The sequence below is a fragment of the Stegodyphus dumicola genome, chromosome X1 (genome assembly GCF_044657685.1).
Source record: "Stegodyphus dumicola isolate Sdum_Otavi_A_Nest chromosome X1, ASM4465768v1".
Classification (NCBI taxonomy): domain Eukaryota; kingdom Metazoa; phylum Arthropoda; class Arachnida; order Araneae; family Eresidae; genus Stegodyphus; species Stegodyphus dumicola.
The window spans coordinates 220903524-220927963 of NC_140780.1; the positions used below are offsets into that span (position 1 = coordinate 220903524).

The 24440-nt window shown below is 30.4% G+C and overlaps 1 protein-coding gene across 5 annotated transcripts in view; it reads right to left on the reverse strand.

Annotated features, from left to right (window-relative positions):
• Positions 1 to 39: 39 nt before the first annotated feature.
• Positions 40 to 24440, reverse strand: part of LOC118184315 (xaa-Pro aminopeptidase 1-like) — a 203265-nt gene continuing 178864 nt past the window's right edge. For 4 of the 5 annotated variants that reach the window (XM_085808549.1, XM_085808552.1, XM_085808551.1 and 1 more), the window contains 4 exons: positions 21576 to 21647; positions 13249 to 13325; positions 13059 to 13157; positions 40 to 11793 (listed from right to left, as the gene is read on the reverse strand). In XM_085808549.1, coding sequence (XP_085664675.1) covers positions 11674 to 11793; positions 13059 to 13157; positions 13249 to 13325; positions 21576 to 21647 — 368 coding nt within the window. In that variant the 3' untranslated portion in view covers positions 40 to 11673. Of the gene's footprint in view, positions 11794 to 13058; positions 13176 to 13248; positions 13326 to 21575; positions 21648 to 24440 lie in introns of all 5 variants that reach the window. The other variant, XR_015038763.1, reaches the window with a different exon arrangement.

Below are 24440 nucleotides of genomic sequence, written 5' to 3' on the forward strand. Positions count from 1 at the left end.
ATAAAAAAAACATGTACTTATGCATGAAAAGTATCAGCGTTAAGGTCCTACACAGTTTTATTCAACAACACTTTTACATTAACTTTGCAGACATATAAAATTTAACAGTACTACAAAACCATTAATTGCAAGCCACTTTCTTGAGGTCACAACTAAACATGAGAAATCTCATGTTTTGATTAAGAAAAGTCATTTCCAATGTTTTTCACATATAAAACACTGCTACAAAATACAATGGACCCACAATTTATAAATGCTTCTTCCAGTGGTACCTTCAGTTAAACCACTTACAACACAAATGCATAAAATCACAGGAACTACAATACAATACTGATGGCATATACAAATATGCTACATTCTCTTAGAGAAACATGAACGTATTGCTTTTATAACTGTTTTCACAATAGTGAGAGAACAGTGTTTGCTTGAACTTTGTTACACATTTTTAAATTGTAACTATAAAATATGTGGTTTTACCACAATCTGCATAGCAGTTACAAACAAAAATATGAATGCTTCCATGAAAATAACAGAAATATTTCCAAAGTATTATGAATGAAAGTCAGAAAATAATTTTTCTTTATCGTTAAATAGCAATAACATTTTAATAAGTACAAATCACATGTTAGTATTTGAATATTATAAAAAGAGTTACTCTACAATCCTGCTGAAAAACAACATACATTTGGCACAAAACGTTTTCTAATGAGAATTTTCTTTAAAAATCAAAGTATGATTTGTCTAATAACTATCAAACAAAAGCTATTAAAGTTATAACATTTATATTTCTGAAGCAAGTTCCTTGAAGTTGCATGAAATGTCATAAGATATCTACCTTATGTTTATTTCAATGATGCAAAGAATATTATTATTTCATCCGAAAGGCTATAAAATAAAAATTATTGAGGAAACATGTTACTGAATTTGGTATCTCCCACACCAAATGAAATATAAGTTTTTATTAACTTTATCTAAATATTTCAGAGATAAGAGTAAATAAGGCAATTTATAAGCTTCATTTTGACTGTGATAATTATTTTACCCATATGTTAAATGGCTTAAATTTATTGGAATTGTTTATTTCAGTAAAACTACCAAAGTTGTTGGACATCAGAATATGATTTCTTCTATGATTTTATGACATGTTTTTATTCACAAAGTAGCAAATTTACATTTGAAAAAAAAATTCTGTTCAATTACATTTTACTACTACTAATTATAAATTGAATTACTAAAAATATTTTATTAATTTGCATTTTTGAAATTTTTCAATAAATGCTTAATGCTTTCAAATGCAAAAGAAATCATGCTTGAATTAAAGCATTTATTCATATTAAATTAAAAATATTTTAAGTTTTTCAAAAATAGCAATTTCAATTATATGACTAATAGCTGTACAAAGAATATTTATTACAACTTAATTCTTATTTAAATGGCAAGTTATTTTTGTCATTTAACTATAAATTAAGCTCTAAGCTTTACAGATGAAGAATATATATGTAAATTTGTACTCTATCCATTAATATTTATTGCTGTTACATGCATTGTAATAAAATGCATTTTGTGCTTCTTTATATACCCCCAAAGAATAAACTAAATCCATGAGCATGAATGATATGTGAACTCAGCAATGACAAATCAGAAATAGTCTAGTTTGTCAGGATTAAAACAGCACATTAAGCTTTTAATCATCAGTTACTGACGTTGAATCATTTTCTTCAAATCGATATGCATAAAATGTCTGAATACTTGAGAACTCAATTTTATGATGTTTCTGTAATACAAATTAATTTTCCTTTCACTAAGCTAGATAAAATAAAATACTATTCAACTGAAACCTCTATGCTTTAACATATTAAAATTTCATGAGGTAGAATAATGCATTAATATATTTAAAATATTTAGCTCTTTATATAATATTTTTTTACCCCTTTCAAATGGCGAACTAGTATCTGTTGTTAAAAGTCTAACTGTCTGTATAGGAAAATCAAGAGAGATGCCATTAATGCAATAAAATAAAATATTCATTTTAGCCTAAAAATTAAAAAAGAGTCTAATTTTGTATGAAAAAAACTGTGATTAAAAACCCAGTTTTCAAGGCACATTTGTCTTTCAGAAAATAGACTTTACATATTTATATTCCAGCTGATTCATTGATGTGTTTTACAACTTACGTGCTAGCAATTTGTGTGAGTTCTTTGAAATATTTAAACATCATGAAAGAAAGTTGAAATGTTGATTCTAATAATAAGGTAACACAATGCCTAGAAATAAAATTTGGAATCATTTTTTAGTACAATAATTCCACTATTTCATACATTGCTTTATAATGAATGTCAGTTCCAAATAAATTGATAGTATAAACTACATTTCGAGTTTTCACTAAATAACCTTCACATTTAACAAATTTTAAAAATTATATAAAATGTTATATGCATGTGCAGATTTTTAAAGAACAATTCAAAAGTTTATGAAAATAAATTTTAGTTACTTCTTTGCAGCACAAGCACAGTTTTCATTATAGAAAAACTGACTACATCATTATAAGTGAAATAACAAAAAAAGATATAAAATTCACATTTCTTTCTTCAATCTTAATCCATTCACAAACTTAATAACTTTGCTGATAAATTAAGATTAAAAAATTTTACAAAATTCAAATAACTTTGCTGATAAATTAAGATTAAAAAATTTTACAAAATTCAAATTATAAAGGACAATTTATTATAGTTTGTCAGATAATGTCCATATTGTACACTACAAATGCAAATTTTAGGTAATAAAGTATATTAAATAATTATCAGCTAAGAACATCAAAATTCTTCATCAGTGAAAATATTATGTTAAGTGACAGCAAAAATATTATTTTCGATGAATAAAAGATAAGTTACTGTTGCTGAGACATTTGAAATTTTTACTGTATAAAAATCAAATTACAGATTAACATGTATAGTTACAAAACTGTGATATTAAATGTGTATTATTATAAGATCATGAGTTGGTAAAAAATATGTGACAAGGTCTGTTGTTACCTTAGCAAATGCTGTAATATCTCATTATTAATTTACTACACTCTGTAGGCAACTTTAAACACATTTAAAGAAATTCGTTTTTCACATATAATTTTAAGTAATGGACAATAAATCAATAATTACCTTAATTGTTATTTACATCATCAAACCTAGCATCAACAGCATGTCACTCAAAAATGGATAAAGAGTATTAATGCAGAATATCTCTGTATCCAAAACCTCTGCAGTTTAATATAAAGAACTCGGTGGGCAAACTGTCCTCTGAATTTATACCTACTCCCTAATATTGGAAATAGATATTTATACCTCTTGAGGTCTTTTGTGACATTTTGAGTATTTCTCATGTAGTGAATATAACATCTTCAAAAGGAAATACAGCAGTGCACTAACAGCTAGGTTAGGTTATTTGAATATGGCAAAATCAAAAGGGCTATCTGCCTTCATGGTGAACTTTCTGGAGGAAAACTGGCTTGTATTCATGTTTCACATGGGGGGAAATTAACCATGAAGCCAGCCCATTTGTTTTAGTTTGAACACAAAGCAGGTGGATATACTGGTATTCAGCAGCCTTAAGCACCCAGCCACTGATGGGCAGTGCACTAACAGCATCCAAGTAAACCTGCTCAGACAATTACATTACCTATCATACTGCTACATAAGTAATTTATTTCTGTTTCATTACCTTAAAACATATTTTTAGAGCTAAGGCAGCAGTACAAGGAACTGCCCAGAGGCACTATATGGTTTTTGTCAACCAAAATAAAGAAAAATGATGCACTGATTTGCAAATGGACTGATTCTCGCTTAAAAAAACTTAATTATTATTTACCAAGTTAAATTGCATTCAAGTTAAAAAATTCAGCAAAGGAAAATTTTTAATTTGATCTTTAAAATGATATAACTTCAAAAAAAAAAAAAAAAAAAAAAAATTAAACAAGATACTGAGATAAAGTAAACTAGTCTTTGACAAAAAATGTCATTTAAATAAGCTTTTTGAAGGTTTTTAAAATTAATCATATAGTAACATGGAAAGTTCTTTTACGGCAAAATGGGACATTGGACGAAATAATGTTAATATGCCATATGTTGCCAATATGTATTAGGCATGTTGCAAATATTTCAATACTGCTCCACACCCATGAAGCAGAAAAGATCAGTAGCCCAAAGTGAAATCATTATGATTTATTATTCTTCTCAACCTACTATTATTATTTTTAAATATTAAAAATTATTGATTTCACTCAAATGAAAACAATCTTACGATCTTTAACTGTGACTTTTTTGATAAATGTACACCAGACTTAAAAATAAATGCTACTATATGAGAGAAGCTATCATTTGTAAAAATGCCTCAGCAACTATTTATTACCAAGTGGTACTAAAGTGAGAATTTTAAAACGATGACAGCACAGTATAACTACTTTCTGCAACACACATATTTTAAGTCAAATAATAATAAGAGTCTTGCTTTAACCCTCTGACTGCTCAATTTGTGGACTGAAATCGCTTCAAAAATTGTGTATTATTTTTCCCTTCTTCTATATTTTAAATCTATATATATTGGAGAATTGAAAAATGCATTTTTCCTTTCTAGAAAATATTTTTTTTATACAGATTTTTATCATGAGAAACTAAGTTGCCAGAAAAACCAATTTCAGATGTTATCAACCCCCCCCCATTTTTTTAATAAATTTCAGTCGAATTACAGTTAATTTCTATTTATTGCATAATATAAAAAAGTAAAATATATCAAATTTAAGAAAATATAAAACACTGAGGGGAAAATATCTTAGAAATGCAGTTTAGTATGATAGATTTCAAAACAGGGTTCAAGGCAAAGTCCAACTTCACAGTCTTTGCACCAAATTCAATAAATCAAGATAACTGCTAAATGTTTTCTAGCAGCCATTTCTGTAAGAAAAAAGTGCAGTGTGAGCAGTAATACCATGTACCTTCAAATGCCGTAATTTAGTGGACAACTAACGATATCTGTTGGCCAAAGCGCAAACTAAATGTCTAATACAGCATATAATTTATTTCAGTGGTTAAATAGGAAAAGAACAGGATGTGCTCCTCAATAAAGGGGGAAAAAATGCCCACGGAAATCGCGAGATAAGCAGATTTGGCTACATTTGAGTTGCCCATGGAAATCACGGGATGAGCAGCCAGAGGGTTTATAGATTTTTAGAGATTAGCTTCTAGCAGCTTGCGGAAAATTTTTACCATCCATCTTTTTAAATTTGAAAATAAATTAACATGATGTTAATATACAAGCAATCAATCCTCTTTAAGCTTGGTTTAAATTTTTATTCTACTTAATACTGATTATTGTAATGGCAGATTCAGCCAAGCTTATAAAGTAATTTACAACTGGATAAATGCTCTAAAAATACTGCAATTAACTGTTCTCGCCAATTTTAAATGTTACTTCACAGAATATTCTCATTCTTGTGCACAATATTACTTTAAACACACAGTGTTACTGTTGCATTCTGATTTCATGCAGAATTAAATTGCAAATACAGATTATTACTGTAGTTTTAGAAAAGTGTTTCTTACTTACACACTGAAATTTTACATTATATTTATTGACAAAGATCTAAAATAGTGTTTATTTAGTTTTCAATAAATAAGGTTTTATACTTTAGTAAATACGTAAGTAATAAATGTGAAGCAAAACATAGATTACTTCAAACCCAGTTAAACAACTTGCTAGGACATATAATAAACATTTTCTCTCATAACTTGAAATTATATACTCCAATAATGATCTTTGCTGTTTTTCAGTCAACAGCTTCTCATAAAATATTTCTTACAGATAAATGCCATATAAATAAACAATTATTTACATTACATGTAAACAAATAAAATTTCAATAAATTAAAACAAGAAATATAAAGTCATGCATAGTAGCGCAAGCATCATAATATGAAAAAACAAAAAATTTTAGTCCAGCAAGGATTATAAAATGGAATGAAAGCACCCCTATATCAAAAGAAGTCATCCCCCTCCCACGTTCTTCTGTCAGACTATACAAAAATAAGAGTCATACTGCCTCAACAACCTACAAGTAACACAAAAACAATTACCTGAATTTAATGAAGATGCAATCAATTAAATATTTCTAAAAGATAATATAAAAATGTACATTGTTATTTCAAAAATAATCTTGTAACATTTAAAATGTATTCTGCCAATTTCCAAATTTAACAAAAGAAATAGATGAAATGTGTTTATAATTGCTGTATGTATGCAGTCATTTATTATGCATTTGAATGTATTTCATTTTTCTAAGTTTTTGTGAATGACTGGTAGGGGTTTTGTAAGAGATTTTAAATGCTCAAAATACTTTAGGTACAGGTTCCCCTTCATCAGAAGCTTACTGATACTAAAAGACTCAGATTCATTAACTGTTGAAACAAAATCTAAATTCAGTACATAAATTTTTATTTATTTATTGCAAACAACTTAAAAAAAGTTCTTGCAACAGAAAAAGTTCTCAGCATTAATGATTTTTAAGCATGTAAAAAAAAAAAAAAAAAGAAATATAGAAATTTGTTGCAAAAATATTGCAACAAAACTAAGCATTTGATCCAATTCAAAATCTAAGAATAAAAACTTCATTTTAAAGAAATTTTCTAAGGATTTCAAAACCGTTTTAGTGATCTAAAATGGCATTAGACTTTAATGAAAAATAAATAATTACTCTTAAGGAACATTTTGGCCAAGAGTATTGCTAATCTGTTATATTGAAATAGACAAAAAAAAAAAAAAAAAAAAAAAAAAGAAGAAGAAGAAGAAAAAATACTGTATTCCACCAAAGATTACAATATAAATACAATGAAATCAATACTGTTGGAGTATCTGATCTTTGGAAGATTAAGACTACCTAATAAATATGCATCTAATCTTTTAGAGCTTTCTGAGCCACATCGCCAAGAAGATGTGCCAAATTGCTGTACATAATTAAGCTATAATAAAATCACATTTCATAACATTACACTTGTTTCTACATCAAAAATATTTAAAAGGGATAAAAATATTAATGTAACATTTTTAATGTGAACATTAAGGTTATTTCTTAAGTACCAGTGCACTTGCATGTAGTTTCATAGTTATGATAGCAGCTGCAACTGTTGTTTATAACTGCTTATGAATGCCTACAATGGATTGGTATATAAAATTATAATTCATACCAAAGTAATATATATATATATATATATATATTCTTAACTATCTCCTGAATGTCATGAAATAGAACACATTATAAATCATATCTTTAAACGCTGCCAAAGAACGTTTTGAGAACGTATGAAATCATTTTCTAAGAACTCGTACCAAAATTATTAAATGCAAATATATATAAATTCTACTGGTTTTAAAATACACACCATGCTGAAATTCTGCATCTGTTAATCGAGCAACAGCCCACCAGCAGTCAGGCAAATACACCTGCTCAACACAATTTAGGAGAGGTTCAATTCATAGCTGCATGGGTGTTTTTTCACTATGTAAATTAGCCAGCTGTCCTTCAAAAGTCCTCCATGAAGGCATCCCTCTTTTAGCAGATAAACCTGGATGCTTTGCCTTAACCAATTAGAAGAGTTATTAAATTTAAAAAACGATTAACTTGCTAATTAATTGAAAAACTAACTCTTTATCAATCAACTTTCATTTATGAATTATCTTGATTCACTTTATTTTTAGGTTTTTATGAAAGACCATCAAAGGTGTGGTATTTTATGGAAAGCAATCATTATCTGAAATTAGACTGTTAATGTCTGCTTTTAGATTTAAAGGCTTAAACAACGCATAGATTATGTATCTGTCTAAATGCATATTTCCTTAAAACCAAGCTAATTAATGCATGGATTGCAAAACCAAAATTTGTTGATTTTAATTAAAAAAGAAAGAGGGAGGAAGAGGCAATATGTATCATGACAGCATTTCGTCTTCTTCTTTCTCACTTTATTGTCTACTGATGCAAAACAAAAAATAAATTCTTTTTCAAATAAAACAAAAATTAAAATTTCACACTAATGTTCATATTATACTATATATATGTGTGTGTGCTCAGAATATGCAAGTTAAGAAAAAGAATTATCTTTTCAACACTATTCAGAGAGTTCAGATTATGGTATGTTCACATTATTTTTATACAGTAATATTTATATCTCATCTATTTCCAAAAGGTATACTGCTGTAGAATTAGTAAAAAGAATTTCTAACCTGATGCAAAGAGATCATGTGCTATTATGAAAGAGATTTTCTTCCCTGAATTTAATGCCAGAAAAATTTTAATTCTGTTATTTTTAACAGTTTACATTACTATGGTGCCTTCAATATTTAGAATTAAAATATTACTGTATTTATATATACCTCTATTATTTTCAGGCAAGCTATCCAAGGCTTAGATAATTAAAAACCTTGTGTTTTCTATCAGAAAATTTGATTATATATGTGCTAACATGCATTCTAATTTTCTCTAATTTCATTCTCTATTTTATAATCCATGATGGAGCGATATTTTTAATACATTCTTCTTTTTCATTTTATTGTCTACTGACGCAAAATACAAAATAAATTTTTTTTAAATAAAACAAAAATTAAAATTTCACACTAATGTTCATATATATATGTGTGTGTGTGTGCTTAGAATAATTATCATTTAGTTTTCAATATACTTTGGCGTAAACTGATAAATTCAATCCTAATAAAACTTCAGTATAAAATGCTTGATTTAATTGTTTCAATAGCTCTTTATTTAAGCTTGAAATCTGCTATTAGGTATAGTAAAATATGCCAAAAGCTGACCCATGTCTATGATTTCTTTATGACTTACTACTTATGCTTAACTATCTTTCCATGTACTACACACATTTTGAATGGAACAAGGACTTATCCATGTATTTTATTAAAATTATATGCCTGAGTTTCTAACTTGCATTTCCAAAATGTTATCGATAAAACAAATTAGCAACAGCTATCTTTACGATTTCAATAGTACACATAAGAATGAAGAGTAAACAAAGAAACCTTTATTGCTTATGCTGTAATGTAATACGAAAAGAAGCTATAGTATAAACTTAATGAAACATACAAATCCTCGTATTTAAAAGATAAATAAAACTTGAATGTCCAACTTACTTCTAAAGTAATATTAAAAAACTTTTATTGCCACACTTGAATACTATATTGCATATTTTATTTACTTCAGGAAGGCAGTGCTGAATATCCAGGCCTGCATTAAGGATATATCTTCCACTGCGAGAGTTAGAAAAATTTTACTACTCCTTCCAGCTTTCATAACAGTTCAAAAACATTACCCCAAAGATTACATATATGTTACAACAATTATTACAAAGTCATATAAAAACTATAATTTGAAGGAATCTGATAATCCTACAATCGCCATCTCGACGATGTTGAATTAACACAGATATCTTTACAGCTATTAAAATGCATACGTATAGTATTCCTAAAAACAACACAGAACTGCTTCTTATAACAGCACAAATGATTCAATACAATTATTGCTTTTTAAACATAGCAATGCCATGTTTCTTTCACAAAAAGTAAAATTAAACAAAAACGCATACTTCACAACTAAATCCAATCATGTTATTTACAATTCCTGCAGGACAACAACTCAGACAGCTCTGAAAATTACACTTATTTCATAACAATATTCTAGCAGTAATTTAATAACAAAACATTTTTACAATAAAATACCTCGTTTCAAATATGCACACTAAACAGATAAAAGCTTACAAATTTAAAATTTATTTTTACAAATAAATAAAATCTATTAAAACATTTTCACTTGTAAATATATTAATTTCTTTTCCCATCAAATGCTTGGGATGTGTTTGGAAAACAGTAATTTGTTTCAGGTAAAGGAATGTACATAACCTAAATATTTAAGAACTGTTAATACTCTTCCTTCATAATGTAGGTAGAGCATGCATTCATTGTTTCTGAAATAATACTTCCTTTCTGAAATATACCTTCCCTATTGTAACATGAGAAAGAATGAAACCTTCAATGTGATGCATTACTACATAAAATATTTTTATGGCAAAAGTGTGTCTCATATAAATATGATGTAAATATGCATCACTAAAGACTTCCATTTCTAGCCATAACATTAAAACATGACCACAAAAAGAAAGTAGTTTTATACATTCTTCCACCCATCATATAAAAGAGAATTTTGACAACTTTCTATGTTTTACAATGAATTATGTTAACATACACAGATAACAGATATATTTATATATGAAAATGGTATTAAAATATCAGAACTTAATGAGTAAATTTACAGAATTGGATGTAATGAAGAGACTAGCCAGAACATATTTATGTGCATGTTTTACATGATTTTCTGCAATAAAAATGCTTTAACTCGGAAGTACAATATTAAATCTGTATTTCTGGACTACATAAAATTACATAATGAGTTTTTATGCAGTAGATTTCCTGCAATAATATACCACAGTAAACATAATAGTTCTTTTCTTACCAACATATATTTCTAGTATACAAATTTTACAGTTTAAACAGAGTAATAATACATAGCCTATTAGCATATACAATAAGCTCAAAACAAAACAGTTCTTCAATGAAATAATCCACTGAAAAAAACTGTTAATTGAACAATAATCTACATCATTGGAATTTACTAAATAAAAATAGTCCAAGAACTTTATCTAACACAGTAGTAGACTGAAATAATGTAAAAGCTAGGCTTCTGTGTGCATAAGGACATATACAAGACAATTATCACTTAAAAAGACAACATGTCAGACATAGCTATCTCTTGAGGTTTGTGTATTGCTAATATTAAAGTCTGCCATGATATGCTTTGCATTATCAGAATTGGCCCTACAGACATTTTATCACTTACCTAATCACTGGAAGACGGCACTATCCTATTTTCTAAAACATTCATCCTACACAATAATCACACTGCAAATGCACTGGTTTAGGTTTGACCTAAGCCTTTCCCACAAACCAATGTGTAATTGCTGTTTAAAATAAGCTAAACAAAGCCAACTAATGAACTCTGGTAAAAAAGTTCATTATAAAAATTTATTTAAAAAAACTGCACTGAATACTTGTTCATTAAAATTTTCAAATCTAAAATTTCACTGGAAAATTTGCTGATTAATGCAAGTATTCATAAATTATCATTTGAAATATCTTGTACATGATTATGGAATTATTTTGGCTCGAAAATCTTTCATGAAAATGTGTGTTTAATCACTACAATTAAACGTTAATGAGTAATTTTTCAGCAAAATTTAGAGACAGAAATTACACACCTGTGAGACAACCACTGGCAGAATATTATGTGTGTGTGTGTATATATATATATTATATATATATTTATTCATATGTATATCACAACTTATGTCAAACATCAAATATACATCACAAATACAGCAATGCATACTTGCATTATTTTACTTCCCTTAAGAAGTAAAAACTAATAGACATTATTGACAAAATAACTGTTTGGCTTTAAGCCTAACATCTATTGCCATTTTTTTTTTAAACAAAGTAACACTCTTTAACACTGGTACCACCTTGTGTAACTTTGGCACAAAACCAGATTGATTTAATTATTTTAGGTATGATATTAACCTAGAGGTTGTGTTTCCCTCATCAACCACTGGAAGGCACTAAGTCTGCCCTGTTCCCTTAGGGCTTTACCAACAACATCTCGGCAAATTTGATGATAATTGTCTAACCAATCCATCTATAGGAGGAAAAGTTTATAAAGTACAGCAATAAAATGACAGACATATAAAATATTGTAAAAGTAGCAAAATTTTAAATAATATGACAAATATATAAAATATTTTAAAAGTAGCACAATTTTATCAAAAGCAATCTAAATACAGAATAAAAACTTAATACTCTTAATGAGAAATGTATAAAATAAGGCAATTCAGTGAAGACAGCATTTTAACATTTTTTACTATGAATCAACACATTCATATCAGGACTAAAACAGAACAATGAAGCAATAAAGATAAGAAAAATAGCAAACAAGAAATTTAATAGAGGTATTTGGGGAAATAAAATGATTGCATTTTTTCTTTCATATTTCTCTCCATGCATTTGTTAATTTTTTATATTTTTTCAAGGAATTTTGAACTTCTTAAAATAAAAATAGCAAACAACAAATTTAATAGAAGTATTTGGGGGGAATAAAATGATTGCCCCTTTTTCTTTCATATTTTTCTCCATGCATTTGTTATTTTTTTTCAAGGAATTTTGAACTTCTTACAATAATGCAGGGGTATTTCTCATTTTTAAAATTTCTATTAATACTTTCCTATTATATTCTAAGGTCAAATTGCAAAGCATTTTTAATCTTTTGAAGGACTTAACAAATTATGTCCTGAAGCATCAAAAGAACACTGATGTGGACAATAATCATATATTATTTCTATGAATGAATCAAAATATGTTTCTTCATATATTTATATATTCAGAAGAAGAAATATTGATGGTAAAATTCCAAAAACATGCATAATTTTATGGCAGTAAGTCAGTAGTTCTAGCAGCTGGTTCATGAAATCCCAATTTCAGGAAAAACTTTCTGTAATAGGAGAAGGTGACTTGTACATAGTAAAATTTACAAATACGTAGTTCATCATTATATGCAGCTGCAACTAATTCAACAAATTTGTTGATCTATAAGAACTGGGAAAAGTCAAAATGTAGGAATAGGAGAGTAATGGCCTATGTTTCTGTGCTACAAAAATGAAGTTTGAAAAATGAATTATTAATGCGATTTTTCATAACAGCATGCTCATGAAATGTTAACAATACTTTACTATTTTATTTGTATACTACTGGTTAATTTGTCATTAATTTGATACCTAACAGTTGATTAATTTAAGCATGCATTTACCCTTAACTGATGAGTTAAGTCATAGACAGGAAAAATTCATTTCTTTACCTGCATGAAATATAATAATTTAAATTCAAAAGGTTATAAAAAGTAGTTATTACCTCTTCAACTGTTAATAAACTAGTATCCAACAACTTTGTTTGAAATGGGATTAATGTGAGGGGTTCAAAGGTAAGAAATCCACATTCTTGAAAATTATACTATAAAAAATAATTTAACTGCTTTATTTTCACATTATATTAATCAGATTACAAATAGCAAAATACATAAATTTAAAGGTTTAAAACATACTTTAGTATCAGCCTTTTTCACTAGAACTAAATTTTCAATTCTTATTCCAAATCGCCCACTTTCATAATAACCAGGTTCTGTGAAATGATAATAAATAACAAATAAGTGAATTTAAAAGATTTCTATTTGAAAAATAGCTATAAAATAAATATGATAATCTAATTACAGTGAGATTTTGTTAATTCACAATTTTATATTATCCAAACAAAAGCCTAAGGAAAAAAAAATAATTTAGGTTAGGTTATGTGAATCTTGAAAAGCACATGAAGGGGTGTCCGCTGAAAACATTGTGGTGCAAAATATCATCGGCAAAAATAAAGCAGTTAAAACACTTCGCAGTTTAAAAACATTGTGATAAAAAATATCATGGTAAAGTATAAAGTACCTACAAATCATCGTGCAGACATGCATTTTTCAGGCTTTAATAATTGTGAAAGGATATTTGCATAAAGATTTGTGAGCACAAGATGGAAAGAAGGATAATTTTTACTTTCATATTTTTTTATTAACTAATGAATATTTGCTGAAAATGTAAAATGGAAACTTAAGCATAGAAAATTAATGCAACTTATAGCACTTACAAGAATTTGAAACTGACATAGTTAACTAACAAAGTCATTAATAAATTATTTTTTATAAAGATTTACCAGTAATTTTTCATGAAAAGTATAATCTAAAAATAATTAAACAAGGAAGAAAAGTAACTGCATGCCCTTATGTATAAAAAATTGCTAAGTTAATAATGGAATTATTATTTAAATTTGTTGTTTTGTTTTCTAAAAATTTATTAGTTAATAAAAACATGAAAGTAAGAATTATCCTTCTTTTCATCTTGCAGTCACAAATCATTATGCGAATACCCATTTATAAATGTTAAACACATGTTTGCCATGTTATCGCCATGCGACGATTTGTAGATACTTTATTTTTTTACCACAATATTTCCCATGACAAGTTTTTGAACTATTTTATTCTTGACTACAATATTTTGTATCATGTTTTAGAACTGCGATGTTTTCTCATTGCTTTATTTTCTTCCCTGGCATTTTCACCTTGCGCAGTTTTCTGCGCGACATTTTTGTCTGAAACGTTTTTGGCTATAACCCATGAGGGCTGCCCGCCTTTGTGGAGCATTTTAAAAAAAAGCTGACTCAGACTTAAGTTTGATAACAGGGAGGGCAAAAACCAAATATACAGCTAGTCCATTTGCCAGTCATATTGCCAACATTTAGAAGTGTTAATCATTTAGTCATTGATGAGGGAGTGAACTTAACTGATCCCCCAATTGTTTCTGGCTTGCAATGTGAGGAAGGAATTTATAAGCCTAGAACATTCTGAAGTTTTCACTACTTGTGTATTTTCTTTGTGACGATGAAAGTTGGTGGAGAACTCATGAAACTCATGGCAATAATTCTACTGGAGGTTTCAAAGAATAGATCACATTTTACTTAATTACTAAATCAATAGATGCAAGTTGCATTTGATTTGGTTTGGTAGATTATAGCAAAGCATACTAGGGCTATCTGGCAAAGGGGAGGAATGCCTTTGTGGAGGACTTTCTAGGGTACCTGGCTCGGATACACGTAGCACATGGGGGATAAACCATGAAAATGTCCATGCAGCCAGGCTGTCCACCTGGAAATGAACCCAGATAAGAACTGGCAGTGTTCAGCATTTTTTATCGCTGAGCGCCTGGTGGGCTAAATACAAGTTACAAGTACAATGTATAAACATATATTGTGCCAGTCATGGATGTGTAAGTATGGAAGAAGCAGAACAGTCTTTCACTCAGATAAACAACAGGTAAACTGGCTTTCTAAGGTTATGTAAAACCAAGGTGAAGATCTTATGAATGTATTGTAAAGCCACGCTTATCCATTACTGGTGCTAATTCACACAGTCCGGTTACAGTTTTCTTTTTCTTTTTTTCAAAAATGGTCAGTGGGAAAAGGGTGTTCACAAATTTTTGTAAGATTTTGATTCTCTCTGTGAATTAAAGGCATGGGAACAAAACCCCCCGACATGGAATGTTGCCACTGGACCATAAATTTTCAGCAGTTAGCCTACTTTAATAAAAAAAACATATAAAATCAACATTTCAATATAATGACTTCAAATTTTTTATTAATTATTAATATGTATTAATATAAAGAATATCACATTAATAGAAATAAATGAAACATGTGAAATACTAAAATTATAACTCTAAGCATGAAAACAAATTACAAATATGAAATGTAAAGGAAAATTAAGCAATAATTACCTGTAGGTAATTAAACCCAATTTAATGATTCTGCTGTGTATGGAATAATTCAAAACGAGAATAAACACAGGACAATGATGGCTTTTTTGCTGAGAAGTAAGATGCATCACGCATCGGGGAAAGCTTATATCTTTACCCTTCTCTAATAATGATGTAAGGTTACTTTTTAATTAACCAAGAAAGTCTATGTTAGGTTTTAAAATAAATATATAAAAGGCAAACTGGTCTGAGTTTTTCCATCACGGAAGTTCGGTGATGTTACACCTGTTATAATCAGCTAGATGCGTTTTCCCACATTCTCCTAACAAAAAGAAAAAATGGAGGGAAAGAAAGAAAGAAAGAAAACATTGAGCTGGTAGCACTTCCCCACATTCTAATATCAAAAAATGCAAAGAATAAAAATGAAAACAACAAACAAACAAAAAAGAAATCTCTAACAAAATAAACAAACACATTGGAGTCCCTTTAACTTAAAGTGATGGGATTCAAATTTGTTTACACTAATAGTAAACCTATCAAAACGAAAAGCACAGAACAGGAACTGATGCTCATACATGAAGATCAAAAGTCACATGACTTAACCAATATGAAAACCATTACCATTTAGCACCATGTACTGGCATTTAAAAATTTTTAAAAATAAAAAATCGTTTCGTTTTTAAATCATGTATACCCGACGCTGGTCCTGGATGGGTTAAACATTAATTTTAAAATACAAACGCAACTGGCACCAAATTGGAATAAGCTTTAATTATCATCTGCAGTATTAAAAACATTCATATAAACATTCATAGAAATTTCATATAAAACCAGCAGATAAATGAGCATGCAGGCAGCGGCATTGCCAAATAGGCAACATGAATTGAAAACGGTACAGAAAACTGCCAACTGGTGAAAACCAGTTTAAACCTGTATGGGTGTATTGTTTGCCATATGGCAACCATACAGGCAACCTGTTACAACATTACAGGCAGATGGAGAGAGATAAGTTTCTCTCCCGGCAGTCTGTGCTTCACCAGGATATGCAAACCTCAGTACCAGTGTCTGTGTTGGGCCGTTCACTGTCTTTTATAAACCATTATAATGTGTCAGACTATAGCAACTATGTTATTTATTCGCATTAAAATTTGATTATTAATTGCTATATGTCTATCTTAATTAAGATTGCTGTTTTTCTAGTTAATGCTATCGATACTTTCTCAGGCGCCTGTTACCCAAGCATACCTCACTGGTGATCCTGTCTCTTGCTCCTTCTATTTCAATTTCTAATGGCTATATATCTCAATCTTTATGAAAAAGCTAATGCCATGCCTTATTTTGATGAGAATGCTCCTTTTTATAAGTGATTAATGCTACATCCTATTTATTTCCTTTAATTTCCTATATTATCATAAATAATACCATGTGGATTATCACACTGTTAAGGAGGATTTACGGGTATGTGGTCAAGAAAATTTTTTTTTCTATCTGTGATTGGTCTTAATACATTTTTGTGATGCATTTTGCTGTAAAATTATAGTTTTAATTTAAACTTAATGATTCACTGTTCAAAACTGATCTTTCTGTAACATTTGTGCTCAAAATTTTATTGAGATATTGAATGTTGCCATTTTGATTATGATACATAAGTTAAATCCTAGTGCAAATCATTTAGTAAACAATTTAGAATATATTTATAACTGTTAACCATGCTAGGATGGTAAGGCCAATCGAACGACAAAACTAACGCGGCAGCACCAGAGCCACAAATCTCACGTCGCGGTCAAAATTCCCCCTTTATGGAAGAATAATTGGTTTATTCAAGTTAAAAGCAACTTTGCTGTAGCGAAGATAAGTAATCATATTATGAAATATAAGCATCTGATTTCTTTTTTAGATCCCAAAACTCTTTCTGCGGTATCAGATATTTTGTTTAACCTCCACACGAAGGAAAAGTATAATGCCCTAAAAGCCAGGTTAATAGCGGAATTCTTGGATTCAGAAAATGAACAAATACGCAAACTTATTTCTGAACTGCATTTAGGAGATGACAAGCCATCTCACATATTGAGAAAATTGTAAAACTGACAAATTTTTAAAAACATCATGGCTGCAAAGGTTACCTTTCAGGGTGCATGCCATTTTGTCAATTAGTTCTGAATCCTCAGATATTTTGGCAAAAATGGCTGATAAGATATCTGAACTGCACAGGCCAACAAACAATAACATGTTTGTGGTCCAGGCAGCTGCGGCGAATTCACCCAGCAATCTGAATGATTCTTCCTCCCCGTCAGAGATCTTAAGGCTTTAAGGAGCAAAATCGCTGCTCTAAGGAAACAAGCCCAGTGACTCTCTCGCGAAAAAATGAGAAATAAATTCCCCCGAGATCCACATAATAAACCACGTAGTTTTTTATGTGGTCATTCTAGCAAGCATGTTAACAATTATCATTTACATTTGTGATTTGGTAATAATGGACGAAAATGCCGACCACCTGGTTCTTTTCCTCAGAATATTACAGACCAGGAAAACCAGTAGCAGCGGCTGTCGATCAAAACTTGTCGACAGTCGCGCATTCATGTTGTTTACATGTTTATGATAATAGACTAAATTTAACATTTTTTATCGATTCCGGCTCAGATGTCTCCTGCGTCCACACAGACTTCTAAATTTAAGAAAACTCATCCGGATTCACAATAATTATTTTCTGCGAATAATTCTAGAATTCTTACATAGGTCTCAGACGAAACTTTTCTTAGAAGTTTTTCATCGCCAATGTGCCAGTACCTATAATAGGAGCCAATTTTTTTAAGACATTTTGTTCTTTTAATCGATTTAAAACAAGGTAGGCTCATTGGTAATACTACAAAATTAACTCGAATTGGTTCTCTTTCCAATTCTGAAAGTTATTTTTCGGTAAAGCTAGTCTCAGGTGATTCCCCATATGACAGAATCTTTAAAGACTTTCCGGACTTATTGAAACTAAAATCTGATTTGGGCAGAGTAAAGCATAGCACGGTTCGTTACTTCATAACAAGCAGTCCTCGTATGCATAGTAAACCGCGTAGGTTAAGCCCTAAGTTATATGAAGCAGTAAAAAAAAGAATTTCCAACTTATGATGGATTAAGGTATTTGTAGACCATCAAAATTGGCATGGCCATCAACTCTTCATGTTGTTTCTAAAAGCTTGGGCAACATATGGCTGGTAGAAGACTAGAGAAAATTAAACGCATGCACCGAACCCAACAGATATCCTATCCCATATTTACAAGATAATATGCTTAGCGGAAAGAAAATTTAAAAAAAAATCAAAATCATCTGAGCATATCATCATATAGAGGTCCATCAAGACCATATACCAAACACTGCAGTTTGGCACTCCATTTGGTCTTTTTAAATTTCGGACAGTGCAGAGAAGCTCAAACCTTTCAAAGGTTTATGAACAAAATTCTTGGGGACCTAAAATTTGCCTATGTCTACTTAGATGATATCTTGATATTTAGTGATACAGAAGATGATCATCAATTTCACTTATGTACTGTTTTTGAAAAATTAACTCCATACGGACTGACAATTAACGCTGTGAAATGTGTTTTCCGCATTCCCTAAATATCTTTCTTAAAGGCATTTTGTCAATAAAAACGGTACCAAGCCTCTGCCCAACAAAACTGAACCGATATTTAACTACCCACTCCCTAAAATGATAAAAGATTTGCCGAGATTTTCAAATTTTAATCGTTAATTTTTACCTAACATAGCCCAGAATCAGATACATTTAACTTCCTATTTTAAAGGGGCTAAGAAAAATGATAAGACAACGCTGAATTTCACAGAATTTATTTCAAAACTGTAAACAGTTAATCACCAATGCAATTCTTTTAGCGCATCCAAAAAAAGATGGCCAGTTGGTTTTACAGGTCGACGGGTCAGACTTTGCGGTTGGTGGAATGTTATCACAATTAGTTGATTGAAATTTACAGCCTCTCACATTTTTCTCATGAAAGCTTTTGCAAACAGAAATGAACTGTAGCGCTTATGATCATGAGCTTTTGGCAACTTATGCTGGTATTAGGGCATTTAAAACATATGTTCGAAACTCGGAATTTTTTTTTTAATCACAGATCACAAGCTGCTTATGTATGCATTTTGACAGCATTTGGATAAGTGCCCTCCTCGTCAGGCTAGGCAGACTTTATCTCCCAATTCACCATCTAAAAGGATCAGAGAATATCGCTGCTGACACACTTTTGCGCATGGAAGTGATAAGCATCCTAACCTTATCGACTATGAGGAAATTGCTAAAATGCAACAAATCAATCCAGAATTGCAAACTTTCCTTAAACATTCAAAAGTTTTATAACTCAAGAAAATTACCTTACTGAATTGCAGCTTACCAATATATTGCGATTTCTCAGCAGGTGCTGCTCGCTCTTGCAACCCCACCCCCGTCATTCCATGAGAATGTTTTTGCAACATTGCAGAATTTGGCTCACCCCGACATTCATGTATCAACAAAGTTAACATGTTCTCGGTTTGTTTCGTCTTCCATCCATAAGGATTGCACAGACTGGGCATAACAGTGCATTCCATGGCAGAAAGCAAAAGTAAGCAGACATTCTAGAATCCCGTTAATGAAGTTTTTAGACCAAACATAGAGATTTGTTCATGTCCACCTTGACCTTGTTGGTCTGCTATCTCCTTCCCAGAATAATTATTACTGTTTAACTATGATAGCTAGATTTACTAAGTGGTAGCCATACCAGACATTACTGCACGTACAGTAGCACAGGCTTTCTACAACCATTGGATAACTCGATTTGGTTGCCCGGCTGTTATTGCTACTGACCAACGGCGACAGTTTGAAAGCAGCTTTTCACAGAAAAGGCTTTGAGCCTTTCACAACTTGAGTTTTTTCAAGTAGTAAAAAGGCTTTGAGCTTCGAGTTGTGAATTAAGAGGATCAGGACATCTCCATATCAGCCATAGGCAAATGGAGTTATTGAGGAGTTTCACCATCCATTGAAAGCTGCCTTAAAAGCATATGATACCAGTCACTGGGTGGCGGTCCTTCCATCACTCCTGATGGGTGTTCGCTCCACTTTCAAGAAAAACACTGGGGCAACCATTTCTGAACTTGTGTACAGAAAAACTATTTGTCTTCCCAGGAGAATTTTTTAATCCAAGACCTATACCTGCATTCCCCAAACAGTTTGTGGAGGATGTAAAATCCTACTTTGCCAGTGTCCACCTGACCATGACTTCCAGCCACGGAGAGCAAACCTGTTTTGGTCCTTCATTTTAACGAGTCCATGTATGTGTTTGTTCAACACGGAGTTAGAAAGCCACTCAAAGCTCCTTACAATGGACCATTTAATGTGCTAGCAAGAATAAATAAAACATTTGATCTCGAAATAAAATGGATTAAGGAAACAATTTCCACAGATGCAATGAAACCTGCTTTTATAACCATTGCTTCTTCTCAAGTTGTTTCCCAGAGTGTGAAAAACCTTCAGACATTTGTAACACCTGTTCTGGATGAATAATTTGACACCTGCATCGGTACATCACATTTTGTTGACACTGCGGAGGGAGTATGCAGCAGCTTTGCCAAACAGGCTATACAAACTGAAAACGGTACAGAAAACCGCCAGTTGGCAAAAGACAGTCTAAACCTGTATCGCAACCTTACAAGCTGATGCAGAAGGATGAGTTTTTCTTGGCAGTCTGTGCTACACTGGGATATATGAACCTCGGTACTCGTGTCTGTGTTGGACCGTTTGCTGTCTTTCATAAGCCACTAGAATGCATCCAACTCAGGCAACTATGTTATTTTTTCTCATTAAATTTGATTACTAATTGCTAAATGTGTATCTTACTTAGGATTGCTGTTTTTCTAGTTATAGATACTCTCCTAAGCATGTGTTACCCACACGTACCTCACGCATTTTTTAACTCATATCAGCAGATAAGAGACACTTCTTAGCACAGATACAATGAAACAGAATTTGTTTCTCATAGCCTCACAAGCACCAATAGTAAAATATGAACAAAATATATTTTAAGGAAAATTAAGCATACTGCATACCATTAGATAAAATCATCCCTTCCTGTAACCCTGGATCATCAGGATTAGGCTTCCAATCAATTTCAGTTGGCCCTATAAATGTTAATATTAAAAACATTAATTTCTTAATATAGAAAGACAATACATAAAGAAAATCTCTGTTGCAGTGTAAATGGAATGGCATTAATACCGCTTGAACAAACTTTTAATAACAGCATATTTACATAATAAATTTCATGTTATGGAAACAATCTTCAAATGTACTTTTAACTGCTGCCTCAGATTTGAAATGCAAAATTATTCACAGAAATGATAATCAGTTCATGCCAGTTCAGAAGAATACAGTACATGAAAAGGTGTGTCATACAACAATTGATAAAATTTCTTAATTTCTACTGGAATATTATGAGAATAGAATAATCCTTATTATGAACGGGGAGAAAAAACTGGTCAACTAAAGCTGTTCTTGCCAACTAAAGCTGTGTGTGTTTTACAGAATTATAAAAGTTCTCACAACATTTCACATTTGTAATTTAAACTATTTTCAGAATTAATTAAGAATTAGTATGAACAGAAGTCATTAAATATTTATCATGAAATTCTTCAGTTGGAAAGTAGATTTCAGGATTCAGAAATTTTAGTAATAATAAGCCATTATGAAAAGTGACAATTATTATTGTGCAAAGTCACACACAATTGAGACCAATTCAAGAATTAAATTACACATTTTATGACAATCTATGGTAAAAATGGATATATTTAATTTCATGGAAGAGTACAGCTATATATATTAAACCAATATATCTTATATATAATTTTTTTTAAATCAATTTTTCTGGATTTCGATTTTCCCCCTCACTCTCAGTAGCAAATCATGGCATTTCTCCAATTCATTAAGACAATGAATGCCTTCCTAGATAAAGTGTTTGATTATTAATTGTGATTAATGACAATTTTAATTTAAGGGAAGGAGGATTATGCATCATGTAGCTTAACAGTCTTATCAAAAATTAAAAGCTCTTTTTAAGGTCACAAATGTTTTTTTTTTTTTTTTTTTTTTTTTTTTTTAAATCCTTTCCATAAATATACCTTAATGAATAATCTGTTCTAGGTTTATGTTTGCTTTAGATGGTTAATATTTTTAATGCACAGTATTTCAACAATACATGATAGTGAGTCCTCTTATGTCTGCTCAGTGATATGAATTTTCCATCATAGTCAGTGTCTATCATAGTGTATACAGTGTTTTAAGTGATACAAACTTCAGTACTCAATGATCTTCAGCATCACCAAAAGGTTTTCAGCAGAATTCCACTACACCATTTTTCATTTTTAAATGCAAGCATGCAAAGCCTCAGAACTATATAAAGAGCATTTCTGGAGGATGGTGAGTTTTAGCGAATAGGAAGTGAAATTACCATATTTAGATCATTTCCTTCTTATATTTGGCAAGTTATTTTTGCACCGAGTTGCAGTTCTAAATGTGCTGTATGATGGGTTTGCTCAGTTTTTTTTCAGGGAAAAGGAGCCAGAGGTTGATAAATTTAAAAATATTTTATTAATCTGAACATTCTGGTTAGTTGAATGCCAAATTATCATACTTTTACCAGTGCCCTGCTATCAATGGACTAAGCTAATCTTCTAACATTTTAGGCATGAAAACTGTCAAGTATATTTTTACCTAACCTTCAAGAGCATGAAAAGAAACATAATTTTACCTCTTCTGAAGTCATGTGCCATTTGAGCATAATTGTTTTCATGCAGATAGGAGGAACTTGAGTTGCATCAGCTTAACCCTCTGAGCGGCCAGGGTTTTTAAAAACTCTTCTGGTATTTCATACCTGGATATTTTTTTAATATATTGCCTTAATTTCTTTGACATATTTCAATATGCACTTATATATATACATTCTTACAGATATCACAAAAAATATTATACGGCCTTGCCGTTCAGAGGGTTAAGGCAAAGAAGGAAGTTGCACAGCTTAAGGCAAAGAAGGACTAGCTAGCTTTTTACCTGTTCCTATAACCATCTTAGATTTACTGTTAACTATCAGCAGTAATGGTACACAATTTAAATGTTCTCATGACTCCTATCCATGAAATTAATTTTATTTTTAGTGCTATATTTTAGTTCATCTTTATGGAAGAGTTTTTCTAAAATGTGAAAGAATCTGAAGTAAAATATACCGATACAGTAACTCCAAGTTTAAGCTACTGAGAGGGAAATGGAATAAAAAGCTAATTCCAAGTAAGGCATCATTAGATAGTATGCACAGGAATCTAGTGAAGTCATTTTATGACAAACTATTTCCTGATTAGCTGTAAGTATCGCAATTTTATTATCTTGGCACTACCATCATATTAGAAACCTATCATGCTTTTTGGGAGTATATATTTTCAAGAGACACATACAATAATTCAAAAAGTAAATCCAGTCAATATATTCTCATTTGTACAAGCATGAAATATTATACCAGTCATTCCAAAGTGCCATTATACCAATCATTCCAAAGGGCAGTATCGGAACATTTCAAAATGATTAACCATATGCCAACTAAGAAGTATCTCTTTTGTTTGACCTAATTTGCTTTTCTGGAGAAAAATGTTTTTAATTAATTACTTGAGTTTTATGACGTCCATCAGACTAAAAAATTGTTTATGCATTATGGCACAATCATTCTGATTTTCCCTCTTAATGTGATTTTCGTTAAATTTTTCAGAGCATGCTGTGTATCAATGAAAAAAAAAATAAAAATAAAATACACATACCTATGATGACCCATCTAAGACCACTTCTGAAAGTTATCCAATATTTCTGAGATGATAAATAAACACTAAATTTCACATTTGTAAGATGACCAGATTATGAATTTTCATCACAAG